General features: G+C 27.5%; 2 protein-coding genes across 2 annotated transcripts in view; one reads left to right on the top strand and one right to left on the bottom strand.

Annotated features, from left to right (window-relative positions):
- The window catches only part of MCU (mitochondrial calcium uniporter), a 123,334-nt gene that overhangs the window by 41,299 nt on the left and 61,759 nt on the right, over positions 1–20,276 (top strand). The window contains exon 2 of the mRNA XM_011502065.1: positions 15,488–15,722. Coding sequence (XP_011500367.1) covers positions 15,488–15,722 — 235 coding nt within the window. The remainder of the gene's footprint in view (positions 1–15,487; positions 15,723–20,276) is intronic.
- The window catches only part of jv (javelin), a 51,260-nt gene continuing 47,933 nt past the window's right edge, over positions 16,950–20,276 (bottom strand). The window contains exons 5-6 of the mRNA XM_011502064.1: positions 18,164–20,079; positions 16,950–17,953 (exon numbers count right to left, since the gene is read on the bottom strand). Coding sequence (XP_011500366.1) covers positions 16,963–17,953; positions 18,164–20,079 — 2,907 coding nt within the window. The 3' untranslated portion in view covers positions 16,950–16,962. The remainder of the gene's footprint in view (positions 17,954–18,163; positions 20,080–20,276) is intronic.

The following is a 20,276-nucleotide window of genomic DNA, read 5'->3' as shown; positions in this document are numbered from 1 at the left end:
TATTGTTTTGGTATAAGGGAAAAAATGAAACTTAGGTAACTTAATTGTGATATACACAAATAATATATTTAGTCTTACATTACATATATTTTATGAGAAATAAAATTTTACGGTTAATTTCATGGCATACGTATATATGGAGGTGATTTTAATTTTATGCTTTTGAAATCTAATACAAACGAGGTTTTTCTATATAAAACATTTATAAACAAAAGAATACAATATTTTCACAATCAAAGCGGAAATTAATTTTTTAGAAATAGCTGTTGTGTCGTGTGAGGTGTGTTCATACATTTCTAGTATATTAATAACTATTTTTCAATTATAATTATTATTTATTTACAATCGATGAATACATCGTATAACATAAATAAATTCGTTTTACAAGAGAATAATTTTATTAATTTATCAAGCCTTCTATATTGTCATTATTAAATATTTTACATTATTTCGTTTCTCAAATGACAAAAATGAAAAGGATGTTAATTTATTTTTATACTATACGTAGCAAAATATAAAGATATATAATATAAAAATAGTAAACCAACGTACACGGAAATTTTATAAAATTTAATAACATTGGTTTAGTGATGTTCAATTTGAAAATATAAATTATTGAAAAAGTAAATTATGTTTATTTATATAATAAACTATTTTTATAGCAAAAATTATTCGTAAAGTTTAATAAAAATGCTTTTAAAGTGATGAAGAATATTTCATTATTATATAAAATTTCAACATTCTAATACCGTAAAAAGTAATAAGCAAACACTCATATGACGTCATTTTAATAATAAACAGCAATAGGATTCTTTCTTGAATTGTAATCAACATATAATCAGAATAATATCTCAGAACAAAGTATTGTGTATTTTTATTACAAATGTTCCTACTCAAGGAAATACATTCGAGCACATTATAGGGCAATGAATGTTCAAAATATCTGTTCGAGAGCAAAATAAACATAAAAGTTTCCAACACAGCACCCATGATGAGACCATAATCGAAATGAGAACGCGTTTGTGCATATAAAGTTATATTGCGATATCGCTTAATTCACACTAAAGTTTACGGATACGAGTGTATCCAATTACACTCTTAATTTTCCAATAAAAATCAGAGATTACATATTTCAATTTTTATTATGTCAACAGAATTTGAGTATTTATATTTAATTTCTTTTTAAAATAAAGATTTAATATTGACTCAAATTATTTTACGTACTAAAATATTATAATAGTGTACAGATAATTGAATAGAATTGGATTTTCGTAAAGGCCATATGTTTATATTTATAATGTAATAATATCACTACTATTATGAATGCAAAATTAATAAATCAATACCGAAATTTCCGATTTACATCTTATGCTCCTATATAGGTGTGTGTGTGTGTGTGTGTGTGTGTGTGTGCGCGCGCGTGTGTATATATATATATATATGCATATGCGACTTAATGTCACTGGTTTGCTGTTGTTCCCAAAACCCCAGTGCATTGTTTGTATAAATTATAATCATGATATTGTTTGTAAATGAAAAAAACACACATATATATATATATATATATATATATATATATACAATTTATTATCACGAATGAAATTCAATACATTCTGACTTATAAACTTATGAAAAAGATTATTATTAGAAGGTAAGTTATCTGCTAATTGAGAGAGACTGATATCAGAGTACTCGAGTTTAAATTTATGTGGCAGTTGAACTAGAATGCACTCAACCACGACTCGCAAATTCACATTCGCCTCACTAGCATTATTAAATTGTAATTTTTATTAAAAAATGAATTGTTATTTGGTTCTATATATTGGGCAAATTTGAGAATTTTCTAAATATCATAATGATATAATGATTTCAAACTTTAATTATAATGATAAGAATTTTGGAATTTGGAACGAATTTTAGAACGTTTTTATATCTAAATAAAATCAAGATATTTTCTTAATAATTAATAATAAAATATTTAAATAGGATTTGATAAATTTAATTTTTTTATTTTTCAATGCTATTTATATTTGTAAAAAGAAACGTCTGATATTTTTCCTATTTGAAATGAATATTTCTTGATACTTTAGTATCTTATTCTTTTCTTGACAAATTAGGGTGAATTGAGGCGAATAATATAGTTTTTATGTTCATAAACCATCTTTTAAAGTCATAAAAAGCTGTAAAAATAAGATTTAAGCTACGAATGAACGTATAAAGTAACTGCAATTTTTTTAATTTTTTACAATTTGAAATTTGAAGAAAATTTGAACGAAATTGAATATCCCACGGTGTACACTTCTGCGCAGAACTAAATTCTAGTTTCATTGAAAAATAACATTATTGTATAATTAATTTATAAACATTGAAAGATATCGTTCTATTCAATTTTTCATACAACTGATAATCCCTATTGACAATAAATTATTTAATGATAATAGCAAAAAATATATTTAAAAATTTCAGCTTTTCGAACAGAAATATCAAACATATAGCTATTAAACACGTCTATTAGCAATTTTAAATATATAATATAAAATTACAAATTAATACTTGTATAGGTTAAATATAAGATGAGTAATTTTATTAAATAATATCTATTCTATTTCCTCTGGCTTTTAATTAATTTTAAATATCAGTAATGACTTTATAATTTAAAATCTATTAATGAATTAAAAAGATTGAACAAAATATTGTCACCTTTAATGTTATTATTATTGAAATTTATTTTTATTTATTATTAAATATAACATATGCCACATTGTATCGATAGATTGTTCAGATATTTTTTTATTAGTAATATTTTAGTACGATTAAGAAACACAAATATCGATTAAATATTGTTTATATTTATACCTATGTAAAATTACAATAATATACATTATTTATGTAAATGAGGTATTGCTGTATGTAAGTATATTAATTTCCTTGAATTTTATTATTTTACATATTTTCTATGAAAATAGATTGTTCATTTCTCTGTTTTCATACCTGTCTTTTACGGTCATCTGAGACTTACCAAATGATGCATTTATCTTTAATATTTCATCTAACTTCCTCGAATTAAATACGAAAATAACGAAGAATCACGAGCCTAAGGTAACTAATAGCACTTGAACATTAAACGTGTTGGTGTGAAGCCAAGTGGCCACTTATGAGAATATCATTTATTACTATTAATGTATTTCGAACAAAGAAGTATTCCCTACTTACAAGTAACAATGATTTATAATTATTTAAAAAAAATTATGAATACATTAAATATACTTCTCGTAGCATACAAATATATGTTGACCGTATAATATTAAAAGCTTATATGAAATGAATATTATTTATTGTTATTCTAACGTTTATTTATCAAACGCTATTAAGATTCCAAAAAATTATTCACATTATTTTTAAGAATTATATTTAATCGTGTAAGAATTGAAAATTGTGCAAAAATTTTTTTTAATTGATACAATAACAACGGTGAAATATAAGGAAAAGGAAAAGCATTCGTAAACGATTTTTAATATAATTATTGCATATTATATGTAATATAATATGATATAATAATAATTATTGCTTATAATGAAATGATATTTAATACAAACTTCAACATGAATTATCAAAATCTACAATAATTAATGTTAGTTATATCTAAGCAAAGCGTTTTATGTGGATTCTGTATAGGCTGCATTGATTATTTAAAGCGAAAAAAACTTGAATTTTCATATGAAACTTTCTTATTCTTAAATGAAGATTTTAAGGAAAAACTAATTTTGACATAAGCAGCTTGAAAGTTAAATTTTCAAACATTTGAGATTGATTGATTAAAAAGTGTATGAATATTTTTCTTACGTTAACTTAAAAAACACATTTTTTTTTAAGAAGCAAATCAAAAGTTTTACTTAAAATTCGAGTATAAGTAAAAAGAAGTATTTTTGAACTTTATACAAAATCATGTGCTATAGACTTGTATAAGAAACTTTTAAATATCTAAATTATATTTATGAATACTTAGTGACAATTGTCAGCATATCTTTCGACTTTCAAATTAAAATCTTTCTGTTAAACATTAATTTATGAAAATGTTAACATATTAGTTAACTATCGTTATTTAATGTTTATCGATAACTTTAAGGCCACTATCATTGACCAATGATCTGTAGGATTAAAAATTTACGTTTATATCCATACATTCATATATATTTTATGTATAGACAAATCCAACCAATATCTGCGTGATAGTTTTAATTCATAATATAACTTGTGAAATTTGAAAGTTTATATCGTTATAGTAATAACATGATAATTTAAAGCAAATATGACTTTATAAAAGTATATAACTATACAGTTCTAGACATTTTTACTCAAATACGTAAATATAAATCAAAAGTCAATTTGCAACTTGATGCGTACTCGGTTAATTAATTTCCATAATAAGTATAAATTACGAATACGAGATGAATATCTAATCGCATATAGCCATATATCACATGATAATTAAATTTGTTTATAAATAAAGTAAAAAAAAATTCAATTTAAAAGCTTCACATAATGTAAAATTAACAATTAGATATTTTCAGTTTTAGTGAAATTATAACATTTTCCATTTATTTATGAGAATATTGAAACGTGATTGAAAGGATCTAAGACGATTTGCAATACAAAACTAGAAAACGTATTTTAATGAAAAAGCAAATTTAGTATACAATTTTAAATACTACTTTATCAGTTACTTTTGAAAATAAATGATTATTTAGTTAAAAGTTACACCGTTACATGAGTTTAAATAAAAAAAGAAAGAAGCTGTAGTTGCGCCATCAGAAACAAAATCATTGCGTGACTTTCCTCACAACGCGAATTTCTACAATTTGCATGCGAGGAACTACGAAACTTATTTTTTCGTATCCGTTGCTACGCGTATTATTATTTAGAAACAATTTTTTTTCTCATACTTGATAACTTTGATACAAGTTGCTATATGCGTACTTTATTAACTTGAAAATTGTAATAACTATTAACTAATAATTGAATATAATTAGTTAAAATTGTCTAGGAAATACTTAAATTTTACAAAATTCATAACAAATTTATTCAGTATTTAATTATTTAATTTCTATTTTCAATCATTTCTTAAATCTTTACCATATGTAAAACGGAACGATTAATTCAATTTAATTCATTATTAACAATTAAATGTATATCTTGAAAATATGGAGAAAGAATTCGATAAAACTTTAATTAAACGACTGTCAATCCTGTTTATCACTTTTAATAGTGAGTTTGTAAGAATAAAAGTTAGTATTATAATTGATACTCGAATATAAAATAAAAAAAACTGTCCTTCAGGAATTTCGTAATTTCATAAATACGCAAACTAATTGATAAAACATAATTGTTAATATTACTGATAGTTATTATTACTATTACAAATAGTTATAGAAAATAAAAGTTGAAGCATTGGTATTATAATAATATGTATAATAAATTTCAAACTAATCGAATGGTGAACACCTTGTATAATGTAAATAAACATTTGCTGACTTTACATATGTGCATATGCTAAATCAACAAATCATTCAATACTTATACCGTTCGTATTTATTTTTTGTCCGTTTCAGTCTCCTCTTTGATGCTTTTCATACATTCGAATATTAACTTAAAGAAATCAAAAGCATTACGTCCTTCAATTATAAAATACTAATAACAATAACTAGAGTCACTAATTCATTTATTGCTTGAATATGAATAAAGGGTTTCACTCATCAATCGAATACTTTAGAGTCGAGTGAGCTCGAATAAATTAAATGAAATGAGTTTTTCAGGAAAATCTGCCATCGTATTTTATATTTAGGAAAATGGTACGAAGGTAGTTAAAATATCTCTTTGTGTACGACGAGAAAAGCCTCTTTGACAGCATCAAAAGCTCGCTTTTCATACGTAAAAGATTTTCTATTTTCAAATTGTCCTCCCTCTTTAATGTTTTACGGAACATTTAATTCCATCGATAACATTATAATCATTAATTTACTTACACATAATATTCATTTTACCTACGTATACTCACACTATATATATAGAATAAGAATTCACTTTTCTAGTCCGTCAAAATATTAACTTTTACAGAACGAATTAGTACAGCTTGTTAGTACTATCGATTTACACTATATTTCCTACTAAAATAACCTATTATACTCTTCTAATTATATATATATATATATATATATATATATATATATGTAATATGAGAGAAAGTTCTAAAATAAAATATACTCTGTTACGGCGAAAGTAAACTAGAAATTAATTAAAATCTACGTAAACTATGTTGTTACATAAATCGGTAACCAGATCACATTACTATTTTATTACTTTAATTCCCTTTTTGCAAACAGAAAAATCTCATCAATTCCATTTATTATTACTTAGAATTAATAAGACTATTTCATAAATTTAAAGATTTAATAAATTTTATAATTTAATAAAACGATGAGAATTGAATTTAATAAACTGCCATTTTTTAATTTTCTTGCATATATATGTTTATCGAAGCTCAATATTAATTCATTAAATTTTATTTAGACTATTTATTGCTAACAAATTCAAACTCTAATATAATATTTATTTAATATGGATAATTGAATTTTTAATTTTATACGCTATGCCTTATCTTAAAATGTGTAAAAAAAAAAAAAAAAAGAACGTTATAACTGCATCGATAATATTTCGAAAAAATTCATTTAAATAATATTTATTCGTTATTTTAAATTTTGTAAATATATTTTATATTTAATTTTTTATCTCTAGCTAGTATGTATCTGCAAATGTACATTAAATTTTCATATAAAATTATATAAGATGAAAAATAAAAATAAAATGTTATTATTTTTAATTAATAACGTGAATGCACGTGAATTACCCAATGTATGTGTGAATTGGTGAGCATATATAACAAAATAATATATTCTACGTACACTAGTTAGAGTACTACTAATGAGATGCCTGACTTCAGTTTGAACAAAACTACTCGCTTCAATGTTGCACTATTATAACATTACTACGTTAAACTTTAATTGCAAAGTTAAGTTAAGTTTTTATAAATTTATTACAATTAATAGTAATAAATATACTTAATCATGTCTACATACAGTGAATTGAAAATTATCAAGTGCCATATTGTATTATTATTTTGCAAAAAAAATATTCATTTTTATATAATTTACCGATAGCAGTATTTATGATAAATATCGATAAATTTATTATAAAAAATAAAATACACGTAATTAATATGTAATGATATAAAAACAAAATCTCTGTATGTTGTTATCAAATACCTATTAATCGTAATAATCATTTATGACAATTAAATAATAAGTTACAACTCTTTTTTCATGGTTAATGAAAAATGTTAATCTTATAAATAAATTGAAAAAAATGCTAATTTGTAATTTGAATTCTATATTCTCAACAATATTATATATCAATTTTTTTTTTTTTTTTTTTTCTTAATAGTCTCATTTCCTTACTATAATTAGATTAGTTAAATTAGTTCTTTTTAAAAGCATACTTTGAATTTCATTAAATAGAGAATGCTTTTACTTAGCTTTGGCATTGTTACTTTTACCATAAGATATGTTTTTATAAATATACGCATCCTATATATAAATAATGCTTTATTTATATTCATCGTGATATGAAATAAGATATTTGAAAAACATCAACTTGTATAGAACGAAATGTGAACATTTTTTCAATTTCTTTACTCATTTCGTTCTGAATAGAAAAGAGAAATTTTAAAAGAAAAATTATCCAAGGGCTCATTATTATTTGTAGTTTATTCTGAAATTAGACTTTGGTAAAGTTATCTATTTAAAATAAAAATGAGATTGAAAATAGAAAACAAAGGAAAATGAGACACTTAAGTAGACTTGACAAAAGTGGAAAATCATAATGAGTTTCCAAAGTAACTACGGTATTCTACTGCAAGTTGATGAGGCAGTTTTCCGAAAAATGCATTCCCTATGATTGTTCCATTCTGTTATAGGAATTATGAGATTAAATTTATTATTCTAATTACTGTAGGATAAATTATTTACAAACGATCACTTGAATCGCAAATAACAACTATATAAATATATATATATATATATATATATATATATTTTTATTATCTAAAAATAATGTAAATATAAATAATAACTTTCATAATGAAATTATAAACACAATTAATAATATTTTTATCATTAAACAATAATTAGATAATTTAAGTAAGTATGAATAAAATATTATAAAATTTCAGAATTTTACCAAAATTCAGATCTGAAAAGCAGCTATTCACCATATATTATTATGCACGTTCGATTCGATAAAAAAAAAACGAAGAAAATCTTACTTAAATTTACAATAAATTTCTCATAATCGCCAATGAAATAAACGGAATGTGCTTTATTAATAGCATCTCGATCATCGATCTCTACATAAGGAATAATATTAGCTGCTATGGTCATATATTGTTTTATTACCAAACAATGCATAAATATAATTATACAATTTTTTATTTTCTCTAATGGAAGAATAATAAAAAAAAAAGCATTTCTTAAATATGGCATATAGTTGATGCCTGTAGTTGATGTCGATTGACAAAAAGTTCGTTAGGAGTTTAAGAAATAATCAGGCTAATGTGTAAAATTGTCAGTGCCTCGACTTAAACCATCAAAATATTTATATGTAAATATACTTGAAAATTGTAAATATAATTGAAAATCTCAATGAAATCTTTTAATAACTCGAGGATATTATGTCACTACCGAGGATTATATACATTTTAAGTATATAATATAAATTTATACATGCTATACCTCGAAAATATGTAGCGAAGTATTTAGCTGTATTTACTTATTTAATTATTTAACAAATTAAGAATTTAATCATTGTAAATGTAAAATAATGGTTAAATGTTATATATTAACTGTATATAATGTATATAGACATATTTATGTATATGATAGGCCAACAAAGGCTATCATATTGTAATAGTACTGTAGGAAAATATATATTTTATTGTCAATTGTTTATAGTCTTGTAATATTTATAAGAACATAATGTTGATATATCTATTAAATATATTAATTATTTAATTACTCGGTGAATATTCTTATAAGAGCAAATTAACATATTATGAACGAATTGATTTTGAAGTTTAAAGTAGCTTTACAATCATTTATAAGTTATATAAATGATATTTAATATTATAATAATAAATTAATTTTCATAAATAAATCAAAGACAAATTTTGTTAAATATTTATCAATTACTCTTTAAGTCGGAAGCACTATAATAATAATAATAAAAAAAAATTTAAAACTCAATATATTCATATTAGGGAATTTTTTGGATCAATTTCTTATTTATTTACAATTATAACATTTTTTTTTTAGATTACGTAATTAATTAATATATATTAATTAATTTTTTCACTTATTTATTGCATCCCATTTTAAATATTGTCTTTTAAAAATGGATCAGAAAAATTAGCTGATAATTTTTATGAAATTCCATAATTTTGGTAAAAAGTTCTCTAATTTTAAAATAAATTTGAATTAAAATAATGAACGAAAGACTTAATTTCCTCCTAATATAAAATATTATTAGTTTTCCAATATTCTTTAACATCAAGTTGCTAAAGTCCCAATGTTGTTGTAAGTAATGGAACATATATCATACAAATATTCTATATAACATTTATATAGTTTTCCAACTCCATAAGTAGATTTAGTGTCCATAGACATTGACCGTCGACAATGGTAAAATTACTCCAAGCGTAAGTATGAGAAATCGGTGAATATTAATACCGTAACGCGAGAATAGCATTTGTGAATGAAGTAAGATTGTGTTTAACTTTTATGGATCCGAGATAAAATGATTATTATTAAAGTAATCAATCAATGTACTATAGTGAACAACCAATATAAATAGAAGATATTGAAGTTTTAAATTCTTTCACAGAGCTTAAAGATTATATATATATATATATATATATATATATATATATATATATATATATATACTCATTCTGTTTATAACTTTATCTATTATGGCCTTTTCTTTTATTTAAAAAAAAAAAAACATTAACTTTCTGTCCATCAACAATATCTCACGCAATAAGTATCTTAAAAAAAGTTTGCAATTTTAAATAAAAATGCTCGTTTCGGTATGTTCTTAGGCATATTAATCTTTGAATACTAATTGTCTTGCTAATATGTCGAAAAGTTTGATATCGGGCGGCAAGCCAAGGAATATTTAAAGAAAATATCCTCCCTTTTATTGCGAAGGCGCAACCTTGTAGCAGTAACAATGCTCTAATCGTCAATTATAAAGCTGCTGCTTTCCCGACTTTTCTCCCGCCCCCTTTCACCTCAGAGCCCAGAGAGACATACAAGAGTTTGTCATGTAGGCTATCGGTGACTCGACACACATACAAATCGTCCCCTCGAGAAGCGATTATTTCACATTGTAAGCGCGTTGGTCATCTACCATTTGACGCAACAATTTACCTCGCGTCTATCGAAGCATAAAACAGCCAATGATAGGGAAACAGTTGTCCAAGCGCATCAGCTTCTCTCCCAGCCCTGCTTTCTCCAATGTACCAAGCAATCGACGGACCCCGTACCTTATTGTAATAGAAACGAGCGACGAGTTGGCGTGGAGCTAGGGCGAGAGGAAGCGTAGGTAAACTTGGTAACTTGGTTGATTGTTTTGCCATAAGGTTTGCCCGGCGGTGGATAGGCGACGTCTGGGCGGATAAACGTGGAGTTACGAAGCGACGGTCGTTGCGTTATTGATGGCAATAAAATTGTTAATATCGCTATTGCGGACTGGATTACAAAACATTATGTATCCATAATTCGCGAATTGTGTACTAATAGCTGAAACTCGTGTTACATCGGCACTTGTAGTACAGGGAAATCAAAATTTTAAATATAAATCTCGCTAGGCCGTTACACTTCTAGGCCATTAAAATTTTTGAAAGTCTAATCCCCGTTATGCTAATTAGGATTTACGATCATTTTTTACGAACTTTATAGTGAAGTACTTTATAGTGTTCTTAAATGCAAATGAACACGACGCGTTATTACAAGTGCTCAAGTGCTTTTCAAAACCAATTCGATATTCATTAAATTGTTTATAAAGTAAAATTTTTAATGTAACCGTTAAATGTAAATGCGTGAAGAGTGCATTAGTCTGCGGATATAAAACGCGTGTTCGAGATTGAGAAATATCTCTCGAATATTATCAATTGGGAAAAATCCCAACGGGCTACCTTCAACGAAAATATTGAACGGACATAATCTTTAAGAAAGTTTTTCCACGGTCGTTCGAGGCTCGAAAAGTTTAGTATATCTTGAAAATATTCGAAAACAGCCACTTCTATTATTCTTTGCGCTACACATATGTTTATCGTTTTTTAATGCAGTAAACGACCGTTGGTTTTAGCTAGCAAGAGCGCGCCGAGTCTGTTTATACGAGAATATGTCAAGAGTGAGAGAAATATATAAACAATCGAGTAGAAAAATATTTCCTAAAATTCGTTTGTAACGAGAAACTCGGCTGGTGCGACATCGGCCAATCCTCGTGTGTCCTCGATGCCCTCAATGTCACGAGACATACATTGTTGCCGTTTGCATATCCACACGTTGCCACTTGCATAGGCCAAACGAAGACGTTTTACCAACAACACCTCCCTACCTCCCCTACCACCAAGCCCCAATAACCCCTCCCGCCCGACCACCGGCAACGTCGCCAAGTCCCGGAAAGGGGTGAGCCTCCCCACAATCGAAGGCGCTGCTGCCAAAAAACACTTTTTTCGACGTTGCGATTGTCCAAGTCAGCGTGGAGTAGCCAAGTCGGAATCAGTTCTCATTTATCGGTGAAAACTAGTGACCAAGTTTTTATTAAGTGATTCACTGACCGACCAGAAGGAAGATACATCAACCCTCCGGTGGGATGAAATCAAGGTCACCGTATCACTGTGAGTACACAAAGTCCACTCCGTGTCCATGACTCGAGGATCATCTTTTGTAGTGAAACATCCGTCACAAGAAATCGCATCTTTATAATTAAACTTACGACGCATCCAATACATCAATAATGTAATCGTATAATAAATTGTAAATTAAATCATCGAAAAACAAGTCCACTTAACTTCTCCCCGAGCATTTGCATTTGACGAGGGCGGGCGGCAAAAGTATGATATCGAAGCAATGGCAGTTCGGTTCGAGCCAAGAATTAATACATTATTTTCGAACAACGTGAAAAAAAGAAACAAATTTGTTTTTTTTGTTTTTTGTTTTGTTTTTAAACGAATTGTAGCTCATTTTTTACAGCCCAAACTAGGTAAACAAAGAATTGATAAAAACCTTGGTATAAAAATATCGTAGTCCAAGGAAATTCAATATTCTCTCATGTTAATAATGATTCTCGCGGATGATAAATTACGCTATTACGATGATATATGTGCATAATGGTTTCGTAAGTCGTGTTTAGTAAATTAATGATTCAAAAATTTATTTTGGAAAGCTACGGATGATCATCATACGTATACGTTCAGCAGACAAAAAACATGGAGTATTAAACGCTCGTGCTTACCTCACTCGAAAAGCCAATAATGTTACTTTCGATTACGGTTCGTCGACTCTGCACACGTAAATTGCTAATATGGGAGATAATTTAAGCTTAATTCATTATCAAAATTTATTGCATCTCACGATGTCTTTGCAGCTTGCCGAAATTAGAATTGTTTGGGCGGCATCACAGTCGCAGTTACAAGGCGCAGATAAATTTTATAAAAATTCTGATAATACCACAGTCTACTCGTAAAAATTACTTCCACATCTGTGAAATATTTGCCGATGTATGTAGCGACGGCTTGATGTCTAATTTGTTTATTACTTAATCAATAATTCAATGTAAAATATCGCCTAACCACTAAATCCGACAAAATTAAGCGAAAAAAGAAAGAAAGAAAAAAAAACATAATAATAAAAGTTTGCAAATTTTTTCCATTATAAAAATTAGTTAAAAAATTATGTAAAGAACCTATGTTTGTACTACCTTTATATTAAAGTCTTTTAAAATTCAACTTTTACTCATTTATCATGCCATTTGTATTTCAATCAATAATTTATATTATGTGAAATAATCCAAATATTGTTTTCGAAATTTTCAAACAAACATACAAAATTTAATCCAAGATTTACTTTTGGACCAATTTATAGAACAAGTTTATTCCTTAAATTCGAAAAAACTTTACCCTAGAAAATCATAAAAAATGTCTTGCAACAATTTTTATTGTTCTTTGTTTCTTAACTGCTTGAGATGAAATATTAAAAATCACGGTTAAATATATTTATATTTCATATTATTTTTAAAAATAGTAACGCTCACTCGACATATATGATTTTCAATTGAATAATCTTGAAAAACTTTGTCGCAATTTTTATCATTAATTTTGTACGTCGGATTAGCCCCTATTAATTAATTAATGATATTAAATTTTAATTTTTCGCAATTATAGCGAAACTTTTAATTAATTTATTTTTTACACGATGATAATTAGATCGTTTGTGCCTAATAAATTCTTGTACATGTTTCAGATATGAAATGTTTAGCTTTGAAATTGTATTTCTAATTTCTTGTACGGAGCCAGGTTTTACAATTAATCTAATGATTAAACTTTCGTTATATTAAAAATAATGTTTTCGGATAAATTAATGAACATTATAGTAATCATGAACATATAGTAAAACATTATCGTAACGAAATTATAGTTTCAAATTCAGTAAAATAAGTTGTAGTGGGTAATACTAATTCTCAGACCGTTCAGGTCCGTTCAGGCTTCTAGAAAGACTTTGGCTTTCATGAAAACCTACTGAATTTCGCTCACATTTCCTATAAATCTTTCATCCTCTTTCATACATTTTCGCGCGTATTCACTTTATCTTCTCTGCCATCTCTCAGGCATATTCATAATGTTATGCTAGATGTGGCCGTAGGATCGATAAACAATACTATTTTCGACTAAAACAAAATTTCAATACACAATGTTCAAATATATGCACAATACAGAAAAACTTTATAATCCTCGAAATATTAGTTAATATTAAAAAGTTCATTAATTTATTATCGTATATTCATAAAGTATTCATTAATACATCATAACGTTTCAAGGCATATTTTATGTATCTTTTTATTTTTTTTTTTTTTTTTTTTGATAAGAAATAAGGAAAAATATATCGGTATTTGAAAAAATATTCTTATTAAATTTGTACGGATTGTACCAACATAACGTTTATATACGTTTAAAGAATTCGAATATTTATTCAAAAAATAGAAAATCTTAAGAATAATCTATCGATATTTCTATAAAGATTTTATAATAAAAGATATAAATCTCCGATACTTATATATTTATATATTACGCCCCATCAATCAATCTATTCGAAAATATACTGAATTATTATTAAAGCAAATGAATTTAATTAGTTAATCATCTATAAGATAATCGTATTAAGTAACTACTACTGTTATATCCTATGACCATTCTATAAAGAAAATAATTGCTATAATAATTTATAATTGTTTAATAATCATCTACTTGGTACGTTGAAGAAAATAATTAATTACAGATTGAACTTATGAATAATTGATAATTGTGATTATATTTTTTAATGTAAACTTTAATAAAGTAATCCTATTTTTGTATACTGTTGATCGGTTATAATTATATTCTTAAATATGAATTGGTTTTTTTTTATTTTATTACTAAATAATATCATCCTTCGCTATTTTTCATTTACTGTTGTACATAATTAATCATAATTTTAATTAATCGAAATAAAATATATAGTTAGATATTGATAATTATTATATTTTTTTAATTCTGACTTAAAGTTAAGACTTTGTTTTATAAAGTTTATGTGATAATTGCAATATGCAATCTAGTGTCCAGTGTTATTGTAGTATCTAAGAAATAATAATTGTGTAATAGTATTATACACAGTTTTTTGAAAAATTAGATTTTGTGTGCGTGCGCGTGTAAATGCTTTTACTTAATTTTCTATTTGAAAAAAAACTCAATCAGTAGCGAGTAATTCATCCAGGATAAATGAAGTATTTTGTAAAAATATGAATGGCTGAATCGATTAAATTTACTACACATCCTTATGTGCTTATATATTGAAAATTTATAAAATTACGCTAAAAAAAAAATAATATTTACTTATGTAAATGTTGTAATTTTGCTTGCTTCTGTGACTAGTGTAAAGAGTTTACTGTATCTCTGTTTGAAATTCATAATTCCATATAATCAATATAATTGTTATGTTAATATTAAATTTATCAATATGTGTGTGTGTGTGCGCGCGCGCCTGTATTTAATGTGATTGTATGCGTATGATTAGTTATTAGATATGATGAGATTCTAATGTCGGGATTGCATTTTCAGGAAACGTGGTGCAAAAGATGGTGGAACATTTCCCAAAAAAGTCTATCGACGACTACTGCAGCGTTTATTCCGAGTTTGAGTCCTATAATTTCTAAAGAACAGCAACACTATAAAGAGATATCTGAACAAAAGGATGCAAAGGGATTAAAGGAAGAAATAGATTCAAAAGATACAAAGAGTATGAAGGATTCGAAGAAACATTCTAAAGAAAAAATTATATCGATTGTGCCCTCAGGTAAAAACATATAGATAAGTAATTAAACATAATTTTTATGAATAAATAATAATTGCATTAAATATATATTTATGTCTTAAGAATTAAGAATACAAGAATCTGCTATAATTCTTGCGAATGTTATTATATTTTTATTGAAATTAATAGGCATATTTATAAGTATATTTATATGCTTATGTATCAATTTTCTCGACATAGATACTTAATGTATTAGAAAATCGATATTTTAATCTATTGATTAAGCTTTAAAAATCTTAAATTTGTATAAATTACAAAACATTATGAGCCGCGAGTTTAATAAACCTATATGCGAACAAGATTATAAATATATAAACAAATATTATGCAGTTTTTTCCTACAAATACAAAGATCTATTTTTTTATCTATTTTTCATCTCACGAATATTATTTACGTTACTGATATTTATGACGAATAAAATATTGTATTTTATCATGTAGCTTGCAAAATGTTTTAATGCCCTTATCAGCTCAACATTAGTTATTTATTGTAAAACTCGGCTCAACTTTGATAGGATATTTCCTTTGAATATTTTACTTGGATTTTGTTCAAATATTTATTGAGTAGTGCGTAATGTAAGATAATGTTCTTTTTTTTTTTTTTTTTGTTTTGTTTTTGTCAAATTACAATAAATTACTTTAAGTAAAATGAATAAAATTAATGGTTGGATGATCTGTCCGGAATTTGTATTTTTATATCCAGTTATTGTATAAAATGGAAGAAGAAAAAAAGCTTTTAATAAAATAAGTGGGAAAAAAATTGTACACGAATTGATTTTAATTATTTTATTGAACAACTTAACATTACAATTTAACTGAACATGTTATTATTAAATAGATTAGTCATTATAAATAGATAGATTTTTACATTTTTAGACTTATGACATTATTTCTTATTTTTATTGAAAAATAAAATACAATTTATATTATTATCCGTGCATCATTTTCCTTTGTAGAAAGACTGTACAGATTATAATGATTTTTTTTTATAGATTTTTTTTTTTTTTTTTTTTTTTGTTTTCCAAGATCACATTTGATTGTTATATTGCACGTCTATGCAATGTGTTTCAATGCTTTAAATCGATTAAATAAGCGATTAAATAATACAATAATTATATTTTGAAAATTTCCTTTTTACAGTGTGCAATTTTTCATTCGGTCAAAACAAAATTTTTCTCCATATACATTGCCGATCGACATATTTAATCATTGGAATGTGAATTCTAAGCGTTTGTCCCATTAAGACTGTCTTCGAGCACTTCGTACTCTTCGAACTCCATTTTTCCAAAATCCGTATTCCTTTTCCAAGTATTTTCATTAATTTGCCATCTGGTAAGCGCGCTCGATGCAAATCTATTCGTTGCTACGCTATCGTCGATCTTGCCAAGTTGAAAATCCGCTTTGAATGTTTTATTTTCCTCCTTTTTCGGTTCTAATCCAATAACCACCGGTGGTTCACGTTTCGCATCTTTGGCTTTAGCTTTATCATTAATTTCATCCGTATCCTTTTTCTCTATCGTGGTTATTTCAATACTCGGCGCCTCGTCAATAGTGAATTGCCTCAAATCAATACTCTTATCTCGATTTACGTTCAATTCATATTTATTTCGATTATTTTCTACGCGCCCGGTTAATTCGAGCCTACTATCGCACGAATTGCTTTTTACCAAACGAAATTTGACATAATCGATCGATTGTTGCAATACTTTCGTTTTCTTACATACCATCGGACATATTAATGGTCCATTATAAATATTGACGACTTTACCCCCATAATACGTAACCGACGTCCCATGCTCTCGAATTTTTTTAAGTACATCCTGCGACACGTAGTGGCCTTCGTATCTTTCATCTACCCCGTCGTCGTCCTGGCAATATAATTCCTCATCTTCGGATGAAGTACAAGGCAGTGCGCTACCAACGTCCGTGTCAGGATAGTCACTGGAAACGCCGGAGCTCACACTTCCAGCGTCCCAATTATGTAATTGATTACGTTGATGATATTTGCTCGCTTTAGTTTTCGAGGAATTTGAATTACTGGGCGACGTGTGTCCACTTCTGCTTTCAAACGATTGAACAATCGATCTAGTTTTCGATTCGTTTCTAATATTATCCGTGCCGTCTTTACTTTCATTCATTAATGCAGAAGGCGATGATTTGTCCATGTTTTCAAACATTTTTCGCAAATCCTTCGCCCGACTGGAGAATCTCGATCTGATTGTCACATCAAAAGTTTAAAAAGAAGTTTAGTATAAGCATATTAGTGTCTGTCGGTGTGTGTGTGTGTGTGTGTGTGTATATATATATATATATATATATATATATATATATATGTATATATATTAATTATGATGAATGCGAGTGCGGTTATTTCATTAGTAGGACAAATGTAAAATAAATTATGTTAAGGATCAACATAAGTACCTGGATGAGCCGGCTGCTTTCTCAGATCCAGTTTCGTACGATCGATCGTCTATCATTCTCAGATCTTTCATACTCATGCTTTTTGTCGTATTAAGGCCCCTCGTCCTTTGTTGGCCACCAATTTTTAATTTTTTTTTCATCGTCTCTTCGAACATTTTCCTCACATTCCTAACAGTGTCGGGATCCGGTAATTCATCATCGTTTAGTTCACGATTTACTCTAATTGGTTGATAAAAGAAGTGTTTCCGTAGCGAAGATTGCCTAGGTGATTTTATAAAATGATTTTTAACTCCACCGTCGCTGTCTTTGTCACATTTATTTGATTCGGCATTGTTTGCTCGTCGAGTCGAATTCTGCGATGATTTAGACGAAGAGAAAGTCTTCGTTTTAGTTTCATTGAAGGAGGACTTGCGCTCTACCTCCGCCCTCACTGGTTCGATAATAACAACGTTATTATCCATCAAAATATCTTGAAAAGAGTATTCGCGTAGATACTTGATGAGTCCATCGTAGGCGACGTCATTTTTAGAACTGTTAATAACATTTTTATTAAAAACATTTGATTTTACGATTTTGTAGCGCACGTGATCGAATTCCGGCTCATCGAACTCTTGACATTCAATAGAGTCGATGCAGCTTCTCGATCTTGTTAAATTTGTACAGTTATTTTGATTTTTATCATTTAAATCAACGGCTCGCCTAACGCATTCCGCGGACCCCTTATTATTACGAATTTTTCCGTTCATTGTATTTGTGCATTCATCGACTGACAATCTTCTAACGTCACTGCCCACCTCAGAACCTAAACCCAAGTCCGAACTTTCAGACGTTCCTTCAAGTCCTAAACTATCTTTAACAACATTACTACATGATTTACCAAATATACTTTTATCGATTACTCCGTCGGTACAATTACTGGCTGATAAATCCTTGTCCGCGCTCTTTTTCTCGAAAAAATTTCTCGCATTCTCGACGCTTAATCGTTCGCTTTGCGCATCCACGTCACTATTATTCGTCATTAATTTAATTTTTTCTACATGGTCGTTAATTATATCGGGTTTGCTTAACACTTTTAATGCTCGATAATTTGCTACATTATTATTCGCCTGAAGATTTTCTTCACACGCTGTGTCATTGTCTGCGAATATTACATCAAGAGTCACTGATTTTGTAAGATGCTTGGGTTTTGTAATGTCGTTATCGATAACCGTAAGTATTTGTGGTCTTCGCGACATTTCTTCTGCTTCTGTAGTAATCGCTGCCTCGTTCCGTTTAATTTCTTCTTTAATTTGAAAAGTCTCGTTAGCGCTCTTATGCCCCTCTAAATGCGAACTTGTTGTTTTATTACCTTCATTACTCCACCTCTTGGCTTTATCTAAGAAAGTTTCTTTTGCTTTCGAATAATATGATTGAACGGTAGGCTTTAATGCTTCACTTACATTTATATCATAATTATTAGGTGTACTTTCGTTCTGAAGTTTGTCTCGCGCTATTTCATTAAACGATGTGATAATGCTTCTCTCCGTTGCGCATTCCTTAACGATTGTCTCAAATACATCAGAATCTTCGCGAATTTTCCCTTCTTTATCGTCAATATCAATCTTTGGCGGAACGAATTCTTCAATTTCCGTAATCGAAACTCTGCCCTTATACGTAGAATATTTCTTGCTGTCGCTGCTACTTTTTTTCGACAGAACGGAAAGAACCGTGGGATGTGATTTTGACACTTGATTTGACGAAATTTTACCGCTTCTTTCTAAAATCACACCACTATTTTTCGATTTCGGCTCATCGATTTCTAAGCGAACATTCGATAGCGGCAGCAGGTTTAAAATATCAAAGTATTCGAGCTCATCGCTATCGTCTTCAAACAAAATGCTATCTAAACTTCGATGTTCCTTTCGTTTGCGTTTCACCTGCAACAATGCAATATCAATATTAAATTAAACTGTCGAATTACATGCACAGAAACATCATAATGAACAATCTTACACGGATTTTTTTTTTTTTTTCATTACACGCACACACGCACACACACTAACGATTTAACTTAATGAATTGAATGCAATTTTTTTAAATTAGAAAATTGTTCATATCAATTTTATGATAAAAA

The sequence above is a fragment of the Ceratosolen solmsi genome, unplaced genomic scaffold (assembly GCF_000503995.2).
Source record: "Ceratosolen solmsi marchali unplaced genomic scaffold, CerSol_1.0 scaffold43, whole genome shotgun sequence".
NCBI lineage: Eukaryota > Metazoa > Arthropoda > Insecta > Hymenoptera > Agaonidae > Ceratosolen > Ceratosolen solmsi.
The sequence above is the reverse complement of the archived record's forward strand: the minus strand, read 5'-3'. Positions and strand labels throughout refer to the sequence as shown.